Below are 24,936 nucleotides of genomic sequence, written 5' to 3'. Positions count from 1 at the left end.
TCAGCTCATTTATATAGCTCCACTGATCAAGGCCCACCCTGAATGGGCGGGGCCGTGCCTCCATGGGAACATCTCATCAGAATCATCTCCCACAGCTGGGTGGGGCACATTCCAAGCAAATCCAACCAGCACCAAAAATGTCTGTCCCACAAGACCACAAAGATAATGGCATCTGGGGGACACAATACATTCAAACCGGCACAGCTGGCTACATCTATAATCAACAAAGGAGATTGCCTTCAGCAATGTGAGAAGTCTCATCCAGTCAGTTGAAGGCCTTAAAAGGAAAATAGATGATTTCAGCAGTCAGAAAGAAAAGTTTCTGTTTCTACTTCAGCCAGCCAGCCTTTTTTGGAGAATTCATTGAAACCTTCATTGGAGTTCCCAGCTTGCAACCTGCCCCACAGAATTTGGACTTGCCAATCCCCATGGTCTTGTGAGCCATTCCTATTATAAGTCTCATAACATTTACATACAGATATGCATTTTATACAGGTATGTATTTATATATTTTTATATAGATCTCCTGTTGGTTCTGTTTCCCTGGAGAACCCTGACTAATACAAGTGTAATCTTAGAGTGTAGAACACTTTTCCAAGATGATGTAGAAGCCAAAATTCATAAAAGAAAATTTTAATAAATTAAAAATAAATGATCTCTGCATGGCAAAACCACTCTCAGCAAGGTCTAAAGACAAAGGAAAACTTGGGGAAAATATTTGAAACTCTTATCACAGAAAAATGCCTTATTTCCTTAATAGAGTTCTTAAAAATTACTAAGATCCTTAAAAAGTTAAATACAGAATTACCATTTGACTCAGCAATCCCACTTCTAGGTATACACCCAAAGAGAATGAAAACAAGGTCACAAACAGATACTTGTACATCAATGTTTATAGCAGCTTTATTCACAATAGGCAAAAGCTGAAAACAGCCCATGCGTACATCAACAAATGAATGTATAAACAAAATGTGGTACACACAAACAATGGAATATTATTTGGACATAAGAGAAACCGAAATTATGAGATGCTATAACACAGAAGAATCTTGAAAACATTATGCTCAGTGAAATAAGCAGGACACATAAGGACAAAAATTGTATGATATCAAATAGAAAATTTGCAAAGATAGGAAGCAGATTAGGAGCAGGGCATGGGTGGAGGGGTGAGAGGGAGGGTTTGTTTGTAAATCTTTAAAAAAGTAAAAAAAAAAAAAGAGAGAGAGAGGACCATAGAATCTTAGCCCTAGAAAGGAGATTAGATATTGACCAGCAGAGTCCCCTCATTTTATAAGGAATTGGGGAACATCAATAACAAAATTCAACAAGATAAAAGAGTAATAACATAAAAAAAAGTTGAGATAAACAGCCAGTTCATAGGAAGAAGAAAAATACACATGGCTCTTAAAGGAATGAAGTAAGATAAAACTTATTCATAATATCAGACATGCAAATTAAAAATAAATTAAGATACCATTTTTCTCTGGTCGGAAAGGCAAAGATACATAAGTGTGATAATAAACTGCACTGTTGAGTCTGTGGGAAAACAGGAAATTTCATACATTGTTGATAGGCTTTGACAACATCCATAGGAATTAACTGGCAATGTTTATCAAAATTTTAAACTATGAAATTATATCTACTATTTCTATTTCTAAAAATATCCTATGGCTATATTTACACTTGTATAAACTGATATATGTACATAAACTTAGCTATAAGTTTATATATTGCAGTATTATTTGTAATAGCAAAATTCAGGCAACAACCTAAATTTCCATCAATAAGGGGCAGATTAAGTGAAGTAGGATAATTCCAGTCAATGGGATACTATGCAGTTGTGAAAAAGAACAAGGATGTTTTTTCCACTGAGTATGATTTCTAACATAAATTAGTAAACAAAAAAAGCAAAATAGAGAACTGTGGAGTGAGTTGCTACACAGTACTCCATGTGAACACAGGCTCATTGCACAATAGAAGCTGTCAGCAAATGACTGCTTTATTACTTACACAAAACAAAAGGTCCAAAAAAGCAGGGGAAGAGATTCCATCATGGCCAGTCTCCCAGGAAGGCCAAACTGCTCAGGCCGGTGTCGGTGGATGGCAGCTCCACATGCCTCGCTTTGCGCTGGATACAAGAGCCAAGTTTGTGATGCCTGAAGGGAGTATTTATCCACCCCCAGGTGTGTGGACCTTGCCACTGAGAGGTTTCTGTCCTGAAAAGCATCTGGGGTGGCTTATTCCCGGTTTCCGGGTTTAATGTCTGGTCAGTCCTCTTCATCAGACCTAGCATTTCACCCCAGGTTGTGGAATGGAAACAGATTGAATTGCACAATAAAAGAGGAAGTGAGGGGTAGATGAGTGCTGGCAAATAGCCACTGAGCATGTGTCTCTGACTTCCCCAGCAGTCCACCCCTCAGCCCCTTGACCAGGTCTAGCCTACATCTCCACGTTAGCTTCAATAACATAAGGCTACCTCCCACCTCAGACACAAAGGCGGAAATGGATCCGGCCTACTGGCCCATGGCTAATCTTCTTGTACACTTTGCAGCCAATGGGCTTGCCGTTGGATTTTACTCACCTCCTGTTCCACCTCCCCCAATATATTAACCTGTATATAGCAGGAGGTGTTAACAATAGCACATGCACCTCTTTTGTTGGACAAAGAGGAAGTATAAGGCAATGCAATTATCAAACACTATTTTGGCTAGAGAGTAAAATGATTTTTGCTGAGCCTGAAGGACTCATGCTGCGAACTCAGCAATGTCAGCTAAGGGGGCTGAGAGATTGTGTATCATGTGTTCATCGGTGCTTACTCCTAGCCAGAGCAATACGGATCTTCTGAAAGAAGCGAATCCAGAATCATGGACCCCCACAGGCAAATCATGCTTTGTTCAAGATAATAAATTGGAAAGATGACTAAACCATTTGCCAGTTTCATTACATTGGGAGTTGTTGCATCTCAACAGGTTGTTCAGGGATGCAGAGAAGGAGTTATCTTTGTCACAGGGCATAACCAAAGGACTTCCTGGTGTTAGACTAAATGTGGGGCAGGGAAAATCAGCTCGAGTGTCAGTCTGGATTCAGCAAAGAAGGAAGAGGGAGTGAGGGTTTGAATGGCAGATCCAGCAGTTGGTCAGGTTCTCTGCCACCAGAATGGCCAAGGTCAGCAGGATGAAAGTGTTTTCCTTCCATGTTGCTGCCAGGTCAAATCTGTAGACAACAGGAGTGGGGAGCAGTAACTAGTCCTAATGGGGTAGCTGTGCAATCACATCCCATGGGATATGCTTTCCTTGGCCTATTTGCAGTAACTTGTCTTTTCCCTCTAAGGCCACTCAGTTTGTCTGCCCCTTGCTTTGATCTAGAACCTCACCTCTTTCCCATTGATGTGAGTGTCTTAGCCATATCTTCCAGCCCCCTTCCACCTCTTCCTGATAAATGGGAGATGTCAGAACTCCTCAGTGGTATCCCATTACTGTCCCCAAGGGGACTCGTGGCCAAACCAAGTCACCACTAACCTCTAGGATGTATATTTCAGACCCTGTAGTTTAGCCCACTGGATTGTCACCCCATGTGTGTTAAGCACTTCTAGGCCTGCTTCTGTCACCCCACCCCTCTGCCTGGTGGCCCTAACCTCCCACCATCCTGAGAACCATGTGGAGAATGTAATGAGGTAAAAAGTAGAATGATCCCCTGACAGTGGCTGAAAAAGAGAATCCCAAGTGGTGTGTCCTTGGTCCCCCATTCAGGGTCAGTCCTCATCTTGATGGGTGTAAGGGTGGGCACACAACAAAGCCTGGGTTCCTCCCTCACCCTCGACCCCTCTTGGTGCTAGGAAACAGGATAAGGCTGTGTTTCCCTTCTGGGGAACTGCTGAGTTCAGCTTCCAGAGAGCCCAAGTAAAGTGGACAGTCCATCGAATAAGACAGTTGTCAGGATGTAGACGTTGAAGCTCCTTTTTTTGGTGGCCATTAAAGTTCTCAACAATTTCAGTTGCCTTTGGGTGGTAGGTGATGTGATAGGTTCATGTAATTTCATGAGTCTGGGCCCATCATTGAGTGGCTTGTGCAGTAAAGTGGGTTCCTTGGTCAGAGGAGATGTCATCTGGGTACCCAAAGTGGTAGCAGAGCCATTTTCCCAAGGTACCCTGTGTATGTACTGCGTCTTTAAGATGAACTGGAAAGGCAAGGCCATAGCCTGAATAGGTGTCTACTATGACCGAGGCATAGGACATACCTTGGAATGGCAGGAGAGGGCCGATGTAGCCTACCTGCCATGAGCGACCTGGTGCAGCCCCTCTGGGAATAGCCCCTGAATGCCCTTTTCAGGCTCTGGCTTGTAGTTGATATCTCTCAGATTGTTAAACGGCACATCAAGCGTCTTTTAATGAGAGACGTACTGCCTGCTCCCGGACCTATCATTTCATGGTGTCAGAATTTCCATGTCCAGTTTGGTGGTGGAAGCAGCCATGGAAATTCAGCTACTTCACGGTTGTCACCTAGGGTAAGTTTCTTTTCCTCATCCCCCAGACAGGGCGCATCTTCTATCTCTTTCCCAGGAGGATCACCAGCCTCGTCAGGTGTGAAAAGCAGCTTAGTGCATCCCTTATCGGCTAGGTCATTCTAATGAATCTCATTGTGATATGAGCCCTTGCCATGGCCATCAACATGGGTAACATAGATGGAGTTTTTTCATGCAGCCAATTGTTTCCAAAGGTCCCTTCGTCACACCGGGGAAACTGATTCTCCAATTTTGTTCTCTCCATGAACCTGACAAGACTCCTAAGCCATTGGCAATTGCCATGAGTCAATATACAGGTACATGGGGATGTTTGAGTCCAAGTCTTCCAGGGCTTAGAAGAGCACTTGCCATTCAGCCCACTGGGCACTTTTCCAGTGCCAGAGGTGGTATATTTTCTGCCTGAGGTAAGGGAAGCAGTGGTTGCTGCCCAATGGATGCTAGATGTCAGTGAATCAGGGCTGAGCATCTGGTGGGGCATCCCTGAATTGGAGTCCCCAGAATGACAGTGCAGGGAGGGTAGGGTCTTCATCTGGTGTTACAATGGGATCATTGTTGAGAGGGTTCCCTGCCACCTGCTCATGCATGGTCCTGAATGTGCCACTTCCATTTGATGATGCTCTGTTGTTGGGCACTGCCTAGGTGAGTGTTCTGATTACCCAGGACCCAGGATATGATGGGAATTTCTAGCCTCAGGAGGACCTGAGAGCTCTTGGTGATCCCCTTAGCTTCCACCAAGGCCCAACAGGACACCAGAAACTGCCTCAAGAAGGGGGAGCAGCATGGGAGCCCCTACCCCAAGCAGGGAGGGAACACAAAATCAGCTTGTCACCTCACTCATTGATAATAAAATCATTAATGTCATGGCATGAAATGGAAATCTGATGAGGTGCTAAATCCCTCTGGCAAGGATGGAATATCCTGAGCCAACACCCAGTTATCGTAGCATGACCATGGCTTCCTCCTCATTAATCCAAAGCTTAGTTGGAATTTGGGAGTAGGATATGCTCATCTGATTTCCTTTAGGACCCAGTCAAACAAAAGTAGTGACTGCACCCTGTCTGGCCTCAGAGTGCCTTTCAGCAGCCGCTGCTTCCCTTCCCCTGCTTCTTCCTCTCTTAGCACCTATTGATTAAGGATCTATTGGAGAACAGAGTTGGAAGAGGGGCAGCTGAGATTTTTCTGCTCAGCCGGGGTAATCAGGGTGGATGTCACACGAGTGGAGCTCCTCTCCTGGCTTTGGCCCATATCTATCTTTCATATCCCTATATTTCCTTCTCCCTAAAAGCTCACACTTTCATTTTCACCTCTGGGTCCCCATATTCTAATCGTCTAACCTCAATATCAGTCTGGGTGGCCTGAGTGCAGGTGTGCCTGACTCCAGAATGAGAGCAGATCTAAGAAGCCATAAGCTGGGGAAGTGTATGCCGGGCAATGGAAGCCCCAACCTCGTTGATCTCAGAATAGAACCAGCTAGCCAACTCCCTGGCATTCGTGAAGGGATTTTCAAAGTGCCATTTATCCCTGCCTCTCCCCCAGAGGATGGAAACAGCACTCCTTAGGTCCTCCAGTGGAGGTTCAGTAACTCTACCCAGCCTAGTAGGACGGGGTGACCCTTCAGTTTAGCACACAAAGCTCTGAGTCCTGTGCTGCCCAAGACATTCCTGTACAAAAGAAATGCAAGTCCAAAGAAAAGAACGGCCACAAAATCAACCCATTCCTTACCGCCCCCCACTCTCCCCAGTGCACCCAGCTCGCTGTGCCAAAATTTGTGGAGTGAGTTGCTATATGGTACGCTGTGGGAACACGGGGTCAGGCACAACAGAAACCTTCAGCAAAATGATTGCTTTATTACTCACACAAAACAAAGGGTCCAAGAGCGCAAGGAAGAGAGTCCCCTCATGGCTGGTCTCCCTGGAAGACCAAACTGCTCGTGTCAGTGTTGGTGGACTGCAGCTCCGCACACCCCACTTTGAGCCAGAGTGAGAGACAAGTTTGCGCTGCCTGAGGAGGATATTTATCCATCCCCTGGAGAGTGGGCCCTGCTACTCAGAGTTTCCTGCCCTGAGAAGCATCTGGGGCTGTTTGTTCCCCATTTCTGGATTTAGGTCTGGTCAGGTATTTTTTGTTTGTTTGTTTGTTTTGTTTTGTTTTGTTTTTTATTAGACCTAACATCTCCTCAGGGTTGTGGAGTGGAAACTGACTAAAACCTCAGCACACAATAGAAGAGGAGGCAGTGTGTAGGTGAGGGCTGGGAGATGGCTGCTGAGTGTGTGTCTGTGACTTCCCCAGCAAGAACAGTGAGGAAAGAATGCTACTACTTGTCAAAAATGAAATATATACATGTAATTCCTTGAATATGCATAAAATATATCTTAGAAGGCTCCAGGAGAGACAAGCAATTTGGTTTGCCTTTGGGGAGAACTGTTTGGCTGGAGCACAGAGGTGAGAAGGAGACTTTTCATTCTACATACCTGTTATGGGTTGAATGATGTCCCCCAAAAAGATGTGTTGAAGTCCCAATCCCCAGGACCCATGAATGTGACCTTAGTTTGGAAATAGGGTCTTTGCAGATGTAATCAATTTAAGATGAAGTCATCCTGAATTAGGGTGAGCCCTAATCCTAAGACTGTGTCTTAGAGAGGAGGCACAGATATAAATGCAGAGAGGAGAACGCCATCCAAAGATGGAGACACACAGAGGGAAGACGACCATGTAAAGACAGAGGCAGTGGTTGGAATTATGCTGCCACAAGTCAAGGAATGCTGGGGCCACCAGAAGCCAGGAGAGGCAAGAAAGGATTCTTCCCTAGAGCTTACAGGAGAGAGCATGGTCCTGCCAGCACCTTGACTTTGGACTTCCAGCCTCCAGAACTGTGAGAGAATAAAGGTCTTTTGTTTTAAGTCACCCAGTTTGTGGTACTCTATTATGGTAGTCCTAGGAAACTAATACAATACCCTTATGTACCCTTTGAATTTTGAACCACAAGTGTATTACCTATTCAGATATTTAAATGTTTTAAATAATGAAATATGATTAAAAAATACATAAACCTAGAATCCTACCAATAGATGATACATGTTTCACTGCTCAAGAAATAATCAACAAGAAAGTTTTGATTCTATAAAGCAAAAATTATACAGGCCACATTCTGTGACCGCAATGCAATAAAGCTGAAAATTAATGCAAAAGTTCGCTGCCCCCAGCACAGGTCCCCATTCTGCCCAGACCTGGAGCCTCCAGAATTCCATCAAAGGAATCACAATAACTTCAAGTCCCATGTTCTTTTTATTCCCTCACCAGAGACTGTTGAGGAGAGAGGCTAACTGTGAGTCCAGATTCCAACCCTCTTAAAAGCCCTCGTTCATAAAGCCTTGTTAAATACACCATTTGAACACAACTATGTGACTGAGAACCTGATCCATCTCTCTAGATGGAGAGGTCCTGGCAGGGAGTCTGACCCAAGCACCGAAAGGTTGCTAGAACATTAATGTTTTCACTGCCTCTCCTCCCCTTATCAGTCACCTCCCAAAAGGTCACCGAGAGCTCACCAACCCACATTTCTATATCTCATTAATAGGGGAACGGTAAAATTGTTTGGGAAGGAGACACCAAAGTAGCTGGAGATGGGCTTTCATGTGCTCTTATTGGACATCATTACTTCAACAGTGTAGATCTGAATGGATGATCATGTGATGTCACAGATGTCTCATTGGTAACACAACACAATATGTGGTATATGTTTTAGCAGGAAAAAATTGTTTTAAAGAATTGAATGAGTCTCTGTGTGGTTTTAGTACACTAAATTATAATTTTCCAACATTGTGAGCCCTTGGAATTAAGACATACAAACTTCAAAAACATGGCTAAAGCTTAACTCATCAAGTTTCAGACATTCTGGGTAGATGATCTTTTATTGAATCATGTATATATGTATAAACATATACACTGTGTATGTTATTTTTCTCTTTTCAGTCCTCTGGTACCGGGTTAAACAATTCTTTGTATTAAGCTTTCTCTGATAAAATAACTAGTGTGGTTTCTGTTTTCCTGATTTGACCTTGAATGATACACAAGAAAATATTAATTGCAATCATAATCCTAATGGGATTTTTTTTAAACCTGTCACAACCATTAAAAAATGTTCATTCAGAAGATAAAAAGAGAGACTCTATTCCCTTGGAACCTCTGTTTTCTCATTACTACAATGTGGATAATAATATGAAGGGCTTGTTGTAAGGATTAGAGATACTATTTTTAAAGTGCCCAGTACTGTGCTTGGCATATAGTTGCTTCCTAATAAATGGTGGTTATTATTATTTTTCACTTTAACTAATATTATCCTTTCAAACTGCTTCAATTCTATTTTCTCCAGGTGGCATGCTCCCTTTTCTTCTTTTCTCTGTGTGTATGTGTGTGTGTGTTTTGTTTATAGCTGCTTCATTCATAATTGCCCCAAATGGGAAATAACCAAATATCTTTTGAAGGGTGAATGTTAAACAAACTGTGGTCCATCCACCCAATGGCATAGTACCCGGCCATAAAGAGCAACAACATGGGTGAATCTCAAAGACACTATGCTGAGTGAAAAGAGCCAGTCTCCAGAGGTTGCACACTTAATGATTCCATTTGTGTGATGTTCAGGAAAAGGCAAATCTGTTGTGAGGGAGAACTGATCAGTGTTTGCCAGAGGTTGGAGTGGGGTGATGGTTTGACTACAAAGGGGAAGCATGAGGGAGTTTCTTTTGGGGGGGGGGGTGGAACTGCTCTGCCTCCTGATTGTGGTGTTGTGGCGGTGGTTATGTGAATCTATACATGTGTAAAAACTCATGGAACTGTATGTTCAAAAAAGAGATAATCTTATGGCCTGTTCATTTAGAAATTTTTTAAATGAAAAAAAGATATATTTATATACCCAAATAAATTTCTTTTAAAAAATACATTAAAAGCAATTTTCCATCTGGGTTTCTGCCAGAAAGGCTGCTTGTGGGGGCTCTGCCACACCAGCCCTTGTGTTCAGTGAACCTGTTTTTCCATCTGTAAAACAAGAGGATCAGTCTAGAGCAGTGATTTTCATTGTCCTCCCTCCCCCAGCAAATTGTGCCCCTGGGCACTCCCTTTATGAAAGTAGGGGTGGAAGTAGGTTTGGAAAGAAAGGGCATTGGAACTCCACTGGGCAAACACTGGACCCACAGCTCTGCCTCAACAGAAACAGTTGTGTTTTTGTTTGTCTCATCTATTGTTTGTCTGAAAATCTCTGGATTAGAATAGCTGGTTTCAAGCCAGATCCCAGGCACCTGGGGGAGTTTGAACAATCCTGGATTTCAGGATCTACCTGTAGGGCCCACTTGCTTGTACTTTGGCAAGTGCCCCCGTGGATCCTAGCAGTTAGCCAGATTGGGGCACCGGCTCTAATGGTCAGTGATTCTAAACAAGGCATTTTGGGGGAGCTGGCTTCATGATACCTTGGTTGTTCATGGATTAAGCACAATGGGAACTCTGAAAAAGCTTCTAAACCTAGGATGTCCTCTAAGGTAGTGTCTGAAAGGAATTTAAGTCATTTTTTTAAATTATTATTATTCTTAAGATGTTTTTTTTAAGGCCATATTGTAAACAATAGAGGGCCATGCACAGATGGGGCAAATGCTGTTATGACCCCTTACCAGCAGGGGATTTATACTGTGTACTGTGTGCCAGGGACCATGCTAAGTAATTGTTTAATCCTCACAACAACCCTGTGAAGAAAGGGGTGTCATTACTTTGGCAAGTAAGGAAGCTGAGGCTCTGAGAAGCCCCAGGTCCAGTATGGAGTAGGTGACAGAGGTGACAGGGCTGGGCCCTGGTCAGCAGCTCCAGCCATCCCCACCAAGGCCCATCAGAGAACCCCCTCCTCTCTTAGCATGTGCCCTGGAGAAGGGGACTAATGCCCCTTTTTGACAAAGGCTGGTGGGCGATTACCGAGAGCCCCTTGAGACCTTGCCATTTAGAGCAGCGCTCAAAAAAAAAAAGTTTTTTTTTTTTTTTTTTTAATTCCATATAGTAGAATGCTAATGCATAAGTAAAATCTAGAAAACCAGTTGGATCACTGTGGTTTTAAGTAGGAGCAGGGATGGCCTGAGTTTCCCTCAGGGAGCACACCGGTTGAAGTCCACTTATTCGGTAAGTTGATACTTAACGGAAGAAGCTCAGGAAGTGCCATGATGCCTAAGGTCCTGGCTCTGGGTTTGAAAGAACAGACAGGTTTCTGGAGGGATTTTGGGGTATTTCCTCCTGGGTTAGTCAGCCTCTGTTGGGCATTGGGGGCAGATGGCAAGATTCCGGGCCTGCCACACACATTAGGTACCACTGGCAGGTCCGTCTGAGTTGGACACCACCTACCTCACCCTCCTCCCTCTGTCTACTCCCAACAGCCATGCCCCACCACTCACAGGGTAAGAAAGTTATTCCAACAATTTTTACATTCAGTGCATTTTATTCTTTCAAGATAGAACTAACTAGGTTAAAAACTGCACCAGCCCTCCCTCTTTTTTGTCCCCCCGATAAAAGTCATTATCTGGTTTTCTGTATGGACAGAAGTGGAATGTTCAAGTCCAGTTTTGGTGGGGATGGCTTACACTGGAATCATGAAATGGAACTCCTTTTCATAGATGTCAGGAATCACACCCACGGGGGAGCTGATCATGTGCACGGTGTTCTTGCTAAACAGCTTGAATTCATAATGGATCAGTTGTTCCCAAAAGCCGTTGTTGGGGCGGATGATGGGCCGGCAGGCCTTGGTCCATGTGTGGGCGTTGAGGAGAGACATGGAGTGATACTTCATCAGATAGGCGAGGCAGAGGGCGGCAGAGCGGCTCACCCCAGCGGCGCAGTGCAGCAGCGTGCGGCCCTGCTTCATCTCCACACTGTGGATGTGGTCAGAAATAGGGTCAAAAAAGTCATAGAGGCAAGAGCTGGGTGTGTCCGCCACCGGCACCTGAATATATTGGATGTCTTCATAGAAGGTGTTCACCACCTCCACGGAGACATTGATGACCGTCGTTATCTGGCTGCTCGAAAGCATAAGCTGGTTGTTGGCTGCCGCACCATTGCTGATGTACAAGCTGCTTGTGATTTTTGAGAGGCCTTGGACGGAGGACAGCGGGAACTGAATCCCGCGGGAATTCCGGCTTCCTGTCATCAAGGCGGCGGGTCAGCGGTCCCTCTGAGTCGGTTTGGGGCACCACTCGCGCGAGCTGGCGAGCGTGGTCCTTTAGGCAGCAGCCGCGCCGCTAAGTGTCAGGCGAGGGTCTGGGGGAGTGAAGACTGGGCACCGTCCCGACGGGCGGGCGGAGGAGTCACAATCCCCGCCGGCCTCACAATCCCCGCTGGCCAGGCACTCTGGTTTCCATGGCAATGGCCGCTAGCCACAGAGAGGACTCGGCAGCCCAGCCGGGTCTTCTTTGGAGAAACCCCGGATCCGTTTTCTTTTTATCTGTCTTCACACTAGTTTATATTTTCCAAACCCTCATTCTTATTTTTCTTGACTTTTTAAAATGTTCTGTTAGAAGGTATCTATTAGATGCTTCAACTAAGGGGTCACACTGAGCACAGTATCTATAAACGGTTCAAGTTCACTAGTATTGACGAACAGGGCTTACACTTTTTTTGCAAAGGAGTGGTATCATATTGTACGTTGGGCAACAGCATTTGCCTCACGTGGTATGCTAATCTCTATAAAACTGCAGCGAGATATGGGTTTGGCTAGGTTTGGTGGGCTGGTCTGATACTTCTTTGTTGACTGTAACCATAGAATTATGCTCCTGCTTACAAACACATCAGGGCTGGTTGTAAGGGAGCGTTGTTAACTGATATATAGCCCTTTATCTATTGTGAAGTTGGTCTGTGGTGGACAGTTGTAACTAACTTAGCTCTGTCACAGTCCATTTGTAGAGACAGTCCACATGATTTATCACTTGATTCTACTTTATTGCCTGAAATGACAGCTCAAATTATCTTGTGTCTACTTTCTTCAAAAAGAACCCCCACATGCTTTGTAAAGTACAAGTTATTTTGACCACCACCAATGATTACTTCCCAGTAAAATTAAAATTTTTGGAACAAGTCAATGCTACATCATAACTGGGCTGAAAGTTGATTTTTAAAATGCTACCTGACATTTGCTTTTCCCTTTAGCTAAGATTTTTGAAGAATTTAACTTAAAATTCAAAAGAACTATAACCTAAAACTAACAAATTGTTTCACAGAGCAGCCAAGAAACATGTACACTTCACCCTCATTCCATCATTTTCGTTTGTGGGCAAAGGTGTGCTGTAACTATGAACAAACTATGAATTAGATGCCAGCCTGTTTCTGAATGGTCAAAACAGTGATAACCTGACAACACAACACACTTCTTTTTCTCAGCGGCAAAAATCAGGTTATTTTGCACTGCTTAAATGGTCAGTCCCTGCAAACATCTGAAAGAAATTGGAACACAAATACAAATTAATATGAAAACTGCAATTGGAGACAACTTGACTGGGCTGAAAATATTTGAAGATATTTAAAGGGGCTCATTCTAACATTTGAGATATGGCATCGTGAGAATCTTTGTGATATCATGGAGTAAGGTGGGACTCCTAAGAGTATTAGAGTCTATTTGCTTCATAATTTTACAATTCTTAAATTTTAAAAATGTAGTAAAATTAACCAAAATAATTTCAAACACTATTCTCTAAGATGATGAAGACCCATGTTAAGTAGGCACATTTATTTATTCTGAGAGATGTTGGCTCCCTTAAAACTCTACTATGGGGCTTTTCTTGGGTGATGAAGATTTGATGCCCCTCCCCCTGAATTTGGAAATAGATCACTTTCAGACTCCTATTTGTTTCTACTTTTCCTTGTTATTCAGTGGAGAAAATGTATAAGGACTTGCCTAAGAGCATACTCTTTCTCTTTCTGCCATTGGGGAAAGACCCTGGATGTTAAGAACTAGTTAACATTCAGATATCTCAATCTAGTACTCAAGAATCTTTCCAATCTGATCTCAGCCTACCTTTCAAATTTCATTCATTCATCAAATTTTTATTAAGAACCTATTGTGTGCTAGGCATATTCACTTCTACAAATCCTCAGTTCTGACCAAATAAATCAAATGTTCTTGGTAAATACAAAATGTACATTCCTGCTTTCTTGTCTTTGCTCATGAAATTCCTCTTTCTCCAGAAAACTTTCTAACTCTGCTTATGGAATCCTATCCATTCTTTAAGACTCAGCTTGATTAAATTTAAAAAAAGCACTGACTAAGCATCCAATTCAGGTCAGGTACAGTCCTAGCACTTGGTGATCCAATACAATACATGCAGGCTCTGATTTCAAAGAACTTATAGTTCGAGCAGAGAGAAAGATAATCATGCAGAGTACAGAGGAGAGAATGATTCATTGTTTTATGTGTGTTTTGGTGGAGAAGGAGGAAGGGGGGCACTGTAGGGGAATGTCATGGAAGCCTTCATAGAACTGTTTGTTTGTTTGTTTTTATTATTTATTGATAATTTTCCCCCAAGTTTTCATTTTGAAAATTTTCAAACCTATAGAGAAGCTGCAAAAATAGAGCAATGAACACACGTTTACCCTTCACCTATAATTCATCTATTGGTAACACTTTGTCACATTTGCTTTGTCTCTCTACTTAGATATACAGACTCATGTATTTATTTATTTGCTTGTATCTTTATTTTTGCTGAGCCATTGAGAGTTAATTACAGACATAGTGTGGTAGTTAGAAGCTGTTATGTACTCCAGCAAGGCCATGTTCTTTTAATCCATTCCTGTGGGTGCAGACCTGCTCTAGGTGGGACCTTTTGGTTAGGCTATTTCAATTGAAATGTGACCCACCCCATTCAAGGTGGGTCTTAATCCTTTTACTGGAGTTCTTTATAAGAGGATAAAAGACAGAAAAAGCCCAGAGACTCAGAGGAGCCCTAAAGAACTAGACAGACAAGGACATACCCACAGAAGCTGAGTGAAGAAGCCACTGAAGCTAGAAGCTGAAACAATGAAAACCGGGAGAGAAGGAGCAGCAGATGCCGGCCATGTAACTTCCCATGTGACAGAGGAGCCCCAGATGCCAGGAGCCTTTCTTCAGAGAAGCTGTCCTCTTGTTGGTGCCTTAATTTGGACATTTTCACATCCTTAAAACTGTAAATCTGTCAGCTAATAAATCCCCATTGTAAAAGCCAACCCATTTCTGGTATTCCAGCAGCTTTAGCAAACCCAAACAGATAGCAACACTTTAGCGCTTCAGCACTTATCTCCAAGGAACCAGTACATTATTCTACATAACCACAATAGAATGACCATTGTTCCGGTTTGCTAATGCTGCCTTTTTGCAAAACACCGGAAGTGGATTGGCTTTTATAAAGGGGGTTTATTTGGTTACAAAGTTACAGTCTTAAGGCTATAACGTGTCCAAGGTAAAGCATCAACAATAGGGTACCTTCACTGGAGAAAGGCCATTGGCATCCAGAAAACCTCTGTTAGCTGCGAAGGCACTTGGCTGGCATCTGCTCGCTCCCAGGTTGCATTTCAAAATGGCGTTCTCCAAAGTGGCAGCTTTCAAAGGCCATCTTCAAAATGTCTCTGTAAGCTGCAGCAGTGAGCTCCTTCTGTGTGAACTTTTTAGTGCTCCAGTTAACTAATCAAGGCCCATGTTAAATGGGTGGGGCCACGTCTATATGGAAATTATCTAATCAGAGTTATCACCTACAGTTGGGTGGGTCACATCTCCATGGAAACAACTTAATCCAATATTCCAACCTAATCAACACTAATATGTCTGCCCCCACAAGACTGCATTGAAGAACTTGGAGTTTTGGGGGACATACATCCAAGCAAGCACAACCATATTCAGGAAATTCAGCATTGACCAATACTATTATCTGATATATAATCCATATACAAATTTCACCAGTCATCCCAGAAATGTTTATTAAGGGCTGTGTTTTTTTTCCTCTCTTTTGAGCCAAGATCTAAATTAAGGATCTCACATTGCATTTAGTTGTCATGCTTCTTTAGCATCTTTTAATTTGGAACAGTTCCATCATCTTTTGCTTTGTTTTGTTTTGTCTTGGTCTCTCCTAACATTTAACATTTTTTGAAGAGTTCATGCCAGTTGTTTTGCAGAACATCTTCCAATTCGGATTCGTCTGATTGTTTCCTCAGGATTAGATTCAGGTGAGATATTTTGGCAGGAATAATTTTAGAATGGATTTTGAAGGATGAATAGGAGTTTTCCAGGTAGACAAAGATGAGGCAACATTCTAGACATAAAGGAAGTATATGCAAAGGCACAAAGTGTGAAATAATGTCCAGAGAGTAGAGAACAGCAACTCAGAATTACTAGAGCACAAAAAACCAGGCAGCAGAAGTCACAAGTAGAGTTGCTAGAGGAGCTGGCAGCACAGATCAGGAAGGCAAGAGTCTGAAGAGGTAAGATATATATTTAAATTGAAGGGTGATGGTGGTGAGAAAACCTAAAGGAGTATGGGGTGAGGTTGAATAGAGGTACATAACTAAAAGGAGATGGTTGCATGTTATATTGTCCAATGGACAGGTAGGATGGGAGTTCCCCAGCAGAAGGCCCTAAGCCAGAGGTAAGAGTTGGCTTCCCTACGTAGTGGACACAGAGAGCTGTTGTATGTTAATTCTATTTCAAGTGTGTGTGGGGGAGTTGGGTCAGTTGCACCGCTGTGTACAAACAACGGAAAGCCAGCTCCTCTGTTGTTGGGCTCAGCCTGGTCCTCAGGTTAAGGATAGTGCATGGGAGACAGATGGATATGAATGTGGAAGTCTTTGAATAGCACCCTCAAGTCCAGAATACAGATAACATGAGGAAATGACTGTAACTTATTTGTTAGGTGAAAAAAAACCCCAGTTTATAAAAAAGTAGGTACATTTTCATAAAGGCAAAATATATACCTAAGAATATTCATCATATATATACACACATATCATATATATTAAATACCTATTTATGAATCTTATTTATAGAAATGTTTTTTAACCCACTCCTAGGTTTATAGTAAGAATTCAATAAATATTAGCTATTATTTAGTATTGTTTTTTCCTTTTTTTATTGTGAACCTTAACATGTATACATAACAGTGATAACTTTCAATGTATGATTCTACAAGTAGTCAAAGAGCAAATCTCAAAGAATGTCATGGGTCACGTGGCAGTTCCACAACTTAAGCCATTTCCATTATTGTAAAATATAACGTACATACAGAAAGGTGACATCTCTCAATGTACAGCTCAACAAGAAGTCATATAGGTAATTTCAAAAATTGTTATGGGTTACAGTTCCACAATTTCAGTTCTTTCCTTATTATGCAATACAAGGTATACACAGAAAGGTATTCAAGACACAATTCAGTGAGCAGCTATAGAGCAAATACCAAAGGATGCTATGGGCTACAGTTCCACCATGTTATTTACCTCCTTCCAGCTATTCCAACACCCCAGCATCCAAAAATACGTATATAATTATATAAAGCTTCAGTATTCATAGATCTTTGTTCAATCTTATCTTGTTCATTGCTACTCCTTCCTCTCAATCTCTTTCTCCATCTTCAGGGGTGTCTAGGCAGTGAGCACCCTAACTTGCTCATATTAAAAGGGGGTGTCGATAGTATGGGGAAGGGGGCCACATCTGGTAGTTGATCTTAAAGAGGCTGTTGCCTCTGGGATTTAGGACTTGTCTGGTATAGGAACACTCTAGTGGATTTAAGTTTCTGAAAGATAAAACTTACTGAGTGAGTGCATCTTTTATAGAATATCAGGCAGGGATCTAAGTATTTGGGGACTACTTTTGGTAAGGGCATTTTCAGAGTTCACATTAGTGGTAACATATACTATCTCTCCTTTTGTGTCTGGCTTATTTCATTCAGCATTATATCCTCAAGTTTCATCCATGTTGTCATATGTTTCATGATCTCGTTCCTTTTTACTGCTGCATAGTATTCCATCATGTGTATATACCACATTTTGTTTATCCACTCATCTATTGAAGGACATTTGCATGGTTTCCATCTCTTTGCAACTGTGCACAATGCCGCTATGAACACTGGTGTGCAAATATCTGTTCATGTCACTGCCCTCAGGTCTTCTGGGCATACACCAAGAAGTGAAATTGCTGGATCACAGGGTAACTTGATATCTAATTTTCTGAGGAACTGCCAAACTGTCCTGGCCAATTGATTTTTTTTAAATATACTTTTTTTATTGTGGTAGAATATGCATAATATAATATTCTTAGTATTACATTTGAGTGGCTAGATTAAGGGGGGTTATTCTTTTCTTTTTTTACTTGTCTATATTTTTTAGTGTTTCTAAAAATTAGTATTGTAATTAGAAAAAATGCATTTAAAACTTCAACAAAAATCAGATTTTTTTAATTAGAGAAGTTGTAGGTTTACAGAAAAGTCATGTAAAAAAATACAGCATTCCCATATACTCCCCTATTGTTGACACTTTGCATTAGTGTGTTACCTTTGTTACAACTGATGAAAAAATATTAAAACAGTACTATTAACAACAGACCATAGTTTACATTAGATGTATTTTAGTCCCACATACCACCCTATTATTATTATTATTACTTAATTAGAGAAGTTGTGGATTTACAGAACAATCATGCATAAAATACAAGATTCCCATATACCACCCACTACCAACACCCTGCATTGGTGTGGATCATTTGTACAATTAATGATAATACATTTTTATAATGTACCATTGATTGAAGTCTATGGTTAACTTAAGGCCCACTGTTTGTATAGTATAATTCCATGGATTTTTGTAATAAAATTTCTATTCTGTTATCATATATATAATTTAATATTTCCTCTTTTAATCATATTCAGATATATATTTCAGTGCTGTTAATTGCATTCACAATATTGTGTTACCATCTACCATTCATTACCAAAACATTTCCATCATTCCAAATAAGAACCCTGAACATTTTAAGCCTTAACTTCCCATTGCCTGTCTCCACCCCATCCCCTGATAACCTGGATTTAGATTCTGACTCTATTAGTTTGCTTATTCTAATTAATTCAAATCAGTGAGATCATATAATATTTGTCCATTTGTGTCTGGCTTATTTCACTCAACATGTCCTCTTCAAGGTTCATCCATGTCGTCACATGTATTAAGACTTCATTCCTTTTTATGGCTGAATAATATTCCATTGTATGTATATACCACATTTTGTTTAATCATTCATCGGTTGATGGACATTTGGGTTGCTTCCATCTTTTGGCAATTGTGAATAATGCTGCTGTGAACATTGGTGTACAGGTGTCTGTTTGAGTCCCTGTTTTCTGGGATTTACTCCCTGGGATGTCTGTTTCTTGGTTTTGTAACCAGCTGGTGATAAGACAGAGATTTTCTTGAGCTTCAGGCCTCCTATCAGGAAGGTCTTCCCAAGGCAAATGCAGTGTGCAGGGTTTTCCCTGTCTTTCTGGACCTCTGTCTTGTCCTGGGCTTTTGCTTGTTAATTGTTTTGAAGTTCCCCTGTTTACAGGAGTTTGTTTGTCCCCTCTGCTTCTCAGGAGACAGACCTACCTCTCCCAGGTATTTGAAGCAGGCAGGCCACTGTCCCAGACTGCCTGCCTCTATAGTTCTTATACTCTTTTGTTATCTTATGATGCTTTTGCCTGGAGGGCAAATTTTTGAAGGAGGGTTACCCTGGAGAGGACTTTCCCAAGTCACTCTTTCCCAGCCAAAACAGGGGCAGGGACCCATGGAGATGGTGAAGACTGGCTCCAAAGAGTGGGATCTTTTTTTTTTTTTTTTTTTTTTTTGGTATATTGTTTTGTTACATTTAATGGAAGGATATTACAATGTTACTGTTGACCATAGACTCCAGTTTGCTTTGATTTTTTTCCCCAATACCATCCCCTTTTCAACACTCTGCATGGTTGACATTCATTTGTTCTCCCACATGCAAGAACATTTTTGTATTTGTACATTTAGCCACAATCATTGACCAATCCAGTTTTTGCTAAGTTAAGCAGTCCCAGTCTTTATCTTATATCTTTACCTTAGGTGTCACACATGCCCCTAGCCCACCTCTTTCAGCTTTACTCACAGACATCTTTGTTCAGTGTACTTACAATATTGTGCTACCATCACACAGTATTATGCTATCTATTTCTGGAGCTATACAATCAATCCCACTGAACATTCTGTAGTCCTTCAGCATCAAATGCACAATCTCTACCCCCCATCTATCTCCTGTTAGCCTGTGTTATCAGCTTTTAACTCTCAAAGTTGCTCATTAATGTTGGTTCATATTAGTGAGACCATACAGTATTTGTCCTTTTGTTTCTGGCTAACTTCACTCAACATAATGTCCTCAAGGTTCATCCACATTATTATATATTCTGTGTCTTTGTTCTGTCTTACAGCTGTGTAATATTCCATCATGTGTATGTACCATAGTTTATTTACCCACTTGTCCATTGATGGCCATTTGGGCTGTTTGCTTGTTTGAATGTATTACATCCCCCAAAACACCATTATCTTTGATGCAGTCTTATGTGGGCAGGAAATGTATTGGTGTTGATTGGGTTGGAGACTTTTGATTGGATGTTTCTGTGGAGATGTGATCACTCAGCTGTGGGTAAGATCTTTCATTGGATAATTTCCATGGAGGTGTGGCCCCACCCATTCAGCATGGGCCTTGATTAGTTTACTGGATCCCTATATAAGCTCAGACAGAAGGAGTGAGCTTGCTACAGGCAAGAGGGATACTTTGAAGACACAGCACAGAAGCTGCAGAGGAGAGACAGTTTGAAGATGGCCATTGAAAGCAGACTCTTGCTCCAGAGAAGATAAGAGAGGACAAATCCCCCAAGAGCAACTGAGAGTGACATTTTGAAGAGGAACTGCGGCCTAGAGAGGAACGTCCTAGGAGAAAGCTATTTTGAAACCAGAACTTGGAGCAGACGCCAGCCACGTGCCTTCCCAGCCATTGGCCATCCTTCAGTGAGGATGTGTTGATTTGTTACCTTGGACACTTTATGGTCTTAAGACTGTAACTGTGTAACCAAATAAACCCCCTTTAAAAAAGCCAATCCATTTCTGGTGTTTTGTATCCAGGCAGCATTAGCAAACTAGAACAGGCTGTTTCCATCTCTTGGCTATCATGAATAATGCCACAATAAACATTAGTTTACAAGTGTCTGTTCTTGTCTTAACTTTCAGTCCCTCTGAGTATATACCTAGTAATGGAATAGCTGGTCATATGGCAAATCTATACTTAACTTCCTGAGAAACTGCCACACTGTCTTCCAGAGTGATTATACCATTCTACATTCCCCCAACAGTGAATAAGTGTGCCTCTTTCTCCGCATCCTCTCCAGCACTTGTAATTTTCTGTTTTTTTGGATAATGGCCAATCTGGTAGGTACGAGATGATAACTCATTGTGGTTTTGATTTGCATTTCCTTAATAGCCAGTGAAGCTGACCTTTTTTCATGTTTTTGAGACATTTGTATTTCCTTTTCAGAAAAGTGTCTGTCCATGTCTTTTGCCCATTTTTAAATTGGGTTGTTTGTCTTTCTGTTGTTGAGTTGTAGGATCACTTTATATATTCGGGATATTAAACCCTTATCTGATATGTGGCTTTCAAAAATTGTTTCCTATTGCGTAGGCTGTCTTTTTACCTTTCCAACAAAGTTCTTTGATGTACAAAAGTGTTTAATTTTGAGGAGATCCCATTTGTCTATTTGTTCTTTGGTTGCTCGTGCTTTGGGTGTAAGGTCTAGGAAATCACCTCCTATCACAAGATTTTTACATTTTCTTCTAAAAGTCTTCTGGTCTTAGCACTAATGTTTAGGTCTTTGATCCATTTTGAATTAATTTTTGTATAGGGTGTGAGATAGGAGTCCTCTTTCATGCTTTTGGAAATCAATATCCAGTTCTCCAAACACAATTTATTGAAGAGGCTGCTCTGTCTCAGTTGCTTTGGCTTGGCTGCCTTATTAAAGATCAATCATCCATGGATGTGAGGGTCTATTTTTTAACACTCAATTGGATTCCATTAGTCAGTATATCTATCCTTATGCTAGTACCATGCTGTTTTGAGCACTATACCTTTGTAATATGCTTCAAAGTCAGGTAGTGTGAGACCTCCCACTTCGTTTCTCTTTCTGAAGATATTTTTGGCTGTTTGGGGTACCTTGCCCTTCCAAATAAATTTGGTTACTGGTTTTTCTATTTCTGCAAAGTAAGTTGTTGGGATTTTAATTGGTATTGCATTGAATCTATAAATTAGTTTGGTAGAATTTACATCTTAATGATATTTAGTCTTCCAATCCATGAACACATGAAGAAAAAATGTTCTTCCATTTTTTAGGTCCTGTTCAATTTCTTTTAGCGGTTTCTTGTAGTTTTCTTTGTATAGGTCTTTTGTGGCCTTCATTAAGTTTATTCCTAAATACTTGATTCTTTTGGTTGCTATTGTAAATGGATTTTTTTTCATTTCTTCCTCTTGTTGCACATTACTTGTGTATAAGAACACGACAGATTTTTGCATGTTGATCTTGTAGCCTGCTATTTTGCTGTATTCATTGATTAGCTCTAATAGTTTGCTGTAGATTTTTCTGTATTTTCTACATATAGAATCATGTCATCTGCAAATAGTGAAAGTTTTACATCTTCCTCTCCAATTTGGATGCCTTTTATTTCTTTTGCTTGCCTAATCGCTCTAGCTAGAACTTCCAGGACAATGTTGAATAGCAATGGTGACAATGGGCATCCCTGTCTTGTTCCTGATCTTAGAGGGAAAGCTTTCAGTCTTTTCCTACTGAGTATGATGCTAACTCTGGGTTTTTCATATATTGCCTTTATCATATTGAGAAATTCCCTTCTATTCCTATCCTCTGAAGTGTTTTCATCAAGAAAGTATGTTGAATTTTGTCAAATGCCTTTTCTGCATCAATTGAGATGATCATGTGGTTTGATTGGTTCTGCTTTGATTTATTGATGTGGTGTTTTACATTAATTGATTTTCTTGTGTTGAACCAGCCTTGCATACTGGAATAAACCCCACCTGGTTGTGGTGTATAATTCTTTTAATGTGCTTCTGGATTAGATTTGTGAGCATTTTGTTGAGGATTTTTGCATCTATAGTCATTAAAGAGATTTCTCTATAATTTTCTTTTTTTGTAGTATCTTTGTCTGCTTTTGGTATTAGGGTGATGTTGGCTTCATAGAATGAGTTGGGTAGCTTTCCCTCCTCTTCAATTTTTTTGATGAGTTTGAGCAGAATTGGTACTAATTCTTTCTTGAATGCTTGGTAGAATTCACATGTGAGGCCATCTGTTCCTGGGATTTTCTTCTTTGGGAGCTTTTTGATGACTGACTCAATCTCTTTACTTGTGATTGGTTTGTTGAGGTTGTCTATTTCTTCTCAATGTTGGTTGTTTATGCTTTTCTAGGAAGTTGTCCATTTTGCCTATGTTGTCTAGTTCATTAGCATATAGTTGCTCATAGTATCTTCTCATCAACTCCTTTATTTCAGCAGGGTCAGTACTTATGTCTCCTTTCCCCTTTCTGATTGCATTTATTTGCATCTTTTTTTTTTGTTGTTGTTGTTGTTGTTGTTGTTAGCCTAGCTAGGGGTCCATCAATTTTATTGATTTTCTCAAAGAATCAACTTCTGGTTTTGTTGATTCTCTCTATTGTTTTTCTGTTCTCTAATTCATTTATTTCTGCCCTAATCTTTGTTATTTCTTTCCTCCTGTTTGCTTTGGGGTTAGTTTGCTGTTCTTTCTTTAGTTCCTCCAGGTGAACTGTTAATTACTCAATTTTTGCTCTCTCTTCTCTTTTAATATAGGCATTTAGGGCAATAAATTTTCCTCTCAGCACCACCTTTGCTGCATCCCATAAGTTTTGATATGTTGTGTTTTCATTGTCATTTGCCTTGAGGTATTTACTAATTTCCCTTGTAATTTCTTCCTTTACCCACTGGTTTTCTAGGAGTGTGTTGTTTAGCCTCCATATGTTTGTGAATTTTACAAACTTCTGCTTGTTATTTATTTTCAACTTCATTCCATTATGATCTGAGAAAGTGTTTTGTATAATATCAATATTTTAAAATTTGTCGAGACTTGCTTTGTGACCCAACATGTGGTCTATCCTAGAGAATGTTCCACTTAGTGATTACTATTTCCAGCCAGTTTCCCCATCACCATAGTCACGTAACAAACCAAGGCAATGTTGGTCTTGAGCCAGACTCACAGAGTCCCCTGGCCCTGGCCCTGGCCTCAGTACAGTGTCTCTGCATTGCTGCTCCGGGGCCATTTAATCTTCTCAATATTTTTCAGGATCACGTCATGTAGGGTGACATATTGATTCCGTGGCTCTGATATGATAAGCCGAAGGCTGATATATTCTTTCTCATCCATCTCTGTCACTGTGCGGCGATAGTCCTCCACATGGGGATATTTAGCTATTTTAGAAACCAATTTGGCTCTTGTAATATAGTATCTAGAAATCTGGTCCAGATAAGATGCAGCTTCACTCTCAATGGTCCTTAGTTCTGCAACTGTCTCCCCCTGAATGGACACCCCAAAGTTGTTCCCATCTTCTATCCTGGGAATCAGGAGCTGCACCCACATTTTGACCGTGCTGCATTTCTCAATCAGGAGCCGGATCTCAGGTTTCACTTTCTCAATAATGTCCACCAGCTGCTGGTTGCTTTTAAGCATCCCATTGGGCATCACAAACACCTTGGTTCCTTGGAAGGCCTCTTCACACTCATCCAACCTTCGCTTCTTATAAGTGGGACCGTCCAGTCCATCGTGGCTATTGGTGAGAAGAATGGGGTCAGGGACCGGGAGATTCATGTCCGAGTGAATCTGAGTTAGGTCATGGATGTTTAGGATTGGTTCCTTCAAAAAGCTATCAAGTTCTAACAACTTCTTTGAGAAAAAAATTTGCCACCAAATCTTCTGCCTCATTTGTGATCTGCTCCCTGAAAGAATCAACCTTGAGCTTCACTTCCTGATCCACCTTCAGCATGGAGGCCATGGCCGGGCCGGCTGTGTCCGCTCAGCGGTGGGCTCCGGGGAGACGGCCAGAGGGGCGGGGGGAATTTCGGCTGCCCTCGGGACACCGCCGCCCTATATGGCTCACTCACTCTCGCTGGCTCCCTCCCTCCGTGCGTCCGTCAGTCCATCCGCCACCAGCCTGCTGCCTGCTCTCTCTCGTTCGCCCTCCCCGTTTATCTTGTTTTTAAATTGTCAGAAACAAGCACTGTTCCTAAAAGGGAACAAACGCTTACCCGATTGTGGAGAAGAAAAGACTTTATTCACGATCTTGCAAGAACGGGCGCCCAACCAAATGTGGAGGTTGGCGCGCAGA

The 24,936-nt window shown here is 41.5% G+C and overlaps 2 protein-coding genes across 2 annotated transcripts; both read right to left on the bottom strand.

The window, feature by feature from the left end:
* Positions 1 to 11,128: 11,128 nt before the first annotated feature.
* On the bottom strand, positions 11,129 to 11,695 carry DUSP21 (dual specificity phosphatase 21). The gene has a single exon (XM_037820787.1). It carries the CDS (start codon positions 11,693 to 11,695, stop codon positions 11,129 to 11,131), a length of 567 nt encoding a protein of 188 aa, XP_037676715.1.
* Positions 11,696 to 23,782: 12,087 nt separating this feature from the next.
* LOC119523452 (proteasome activator complex subunit 3-like) lies at positions 23,783 to 24,603 on the bottom strand. The gene is given in 2 exon segments (XM_037822238.1): positions 23,783 to 24,506; positions 24,508 to 24,603. Coding segments are annotated over 2 exon segments (765 nt in total). The 3' UTR covers positions 23,783 to 23,837.
* Positions 24,604 to 24,936: the final 333 nt, after the last annotated feature.

The sequence above is a fragment of the Choloepus didactylus genome, chromosome X (genome assembly GCF_015220235.1).
Source record: "Choloepus didactylus isolate mChoDid1 chromosome X, mChoDid1.pri, whole genome shotgun sequence".
Lineage (NCBI taxonomy): Eukaryota > Metazoa > Chordata > Mammalia > Pilosa > Megalonychidae > Choloepus > Choloepus didactylus.
Note: the sequence above shows the minus strand (reverse complement) of the source record. Positions and strands in the feature narration are given on the sequence as shown.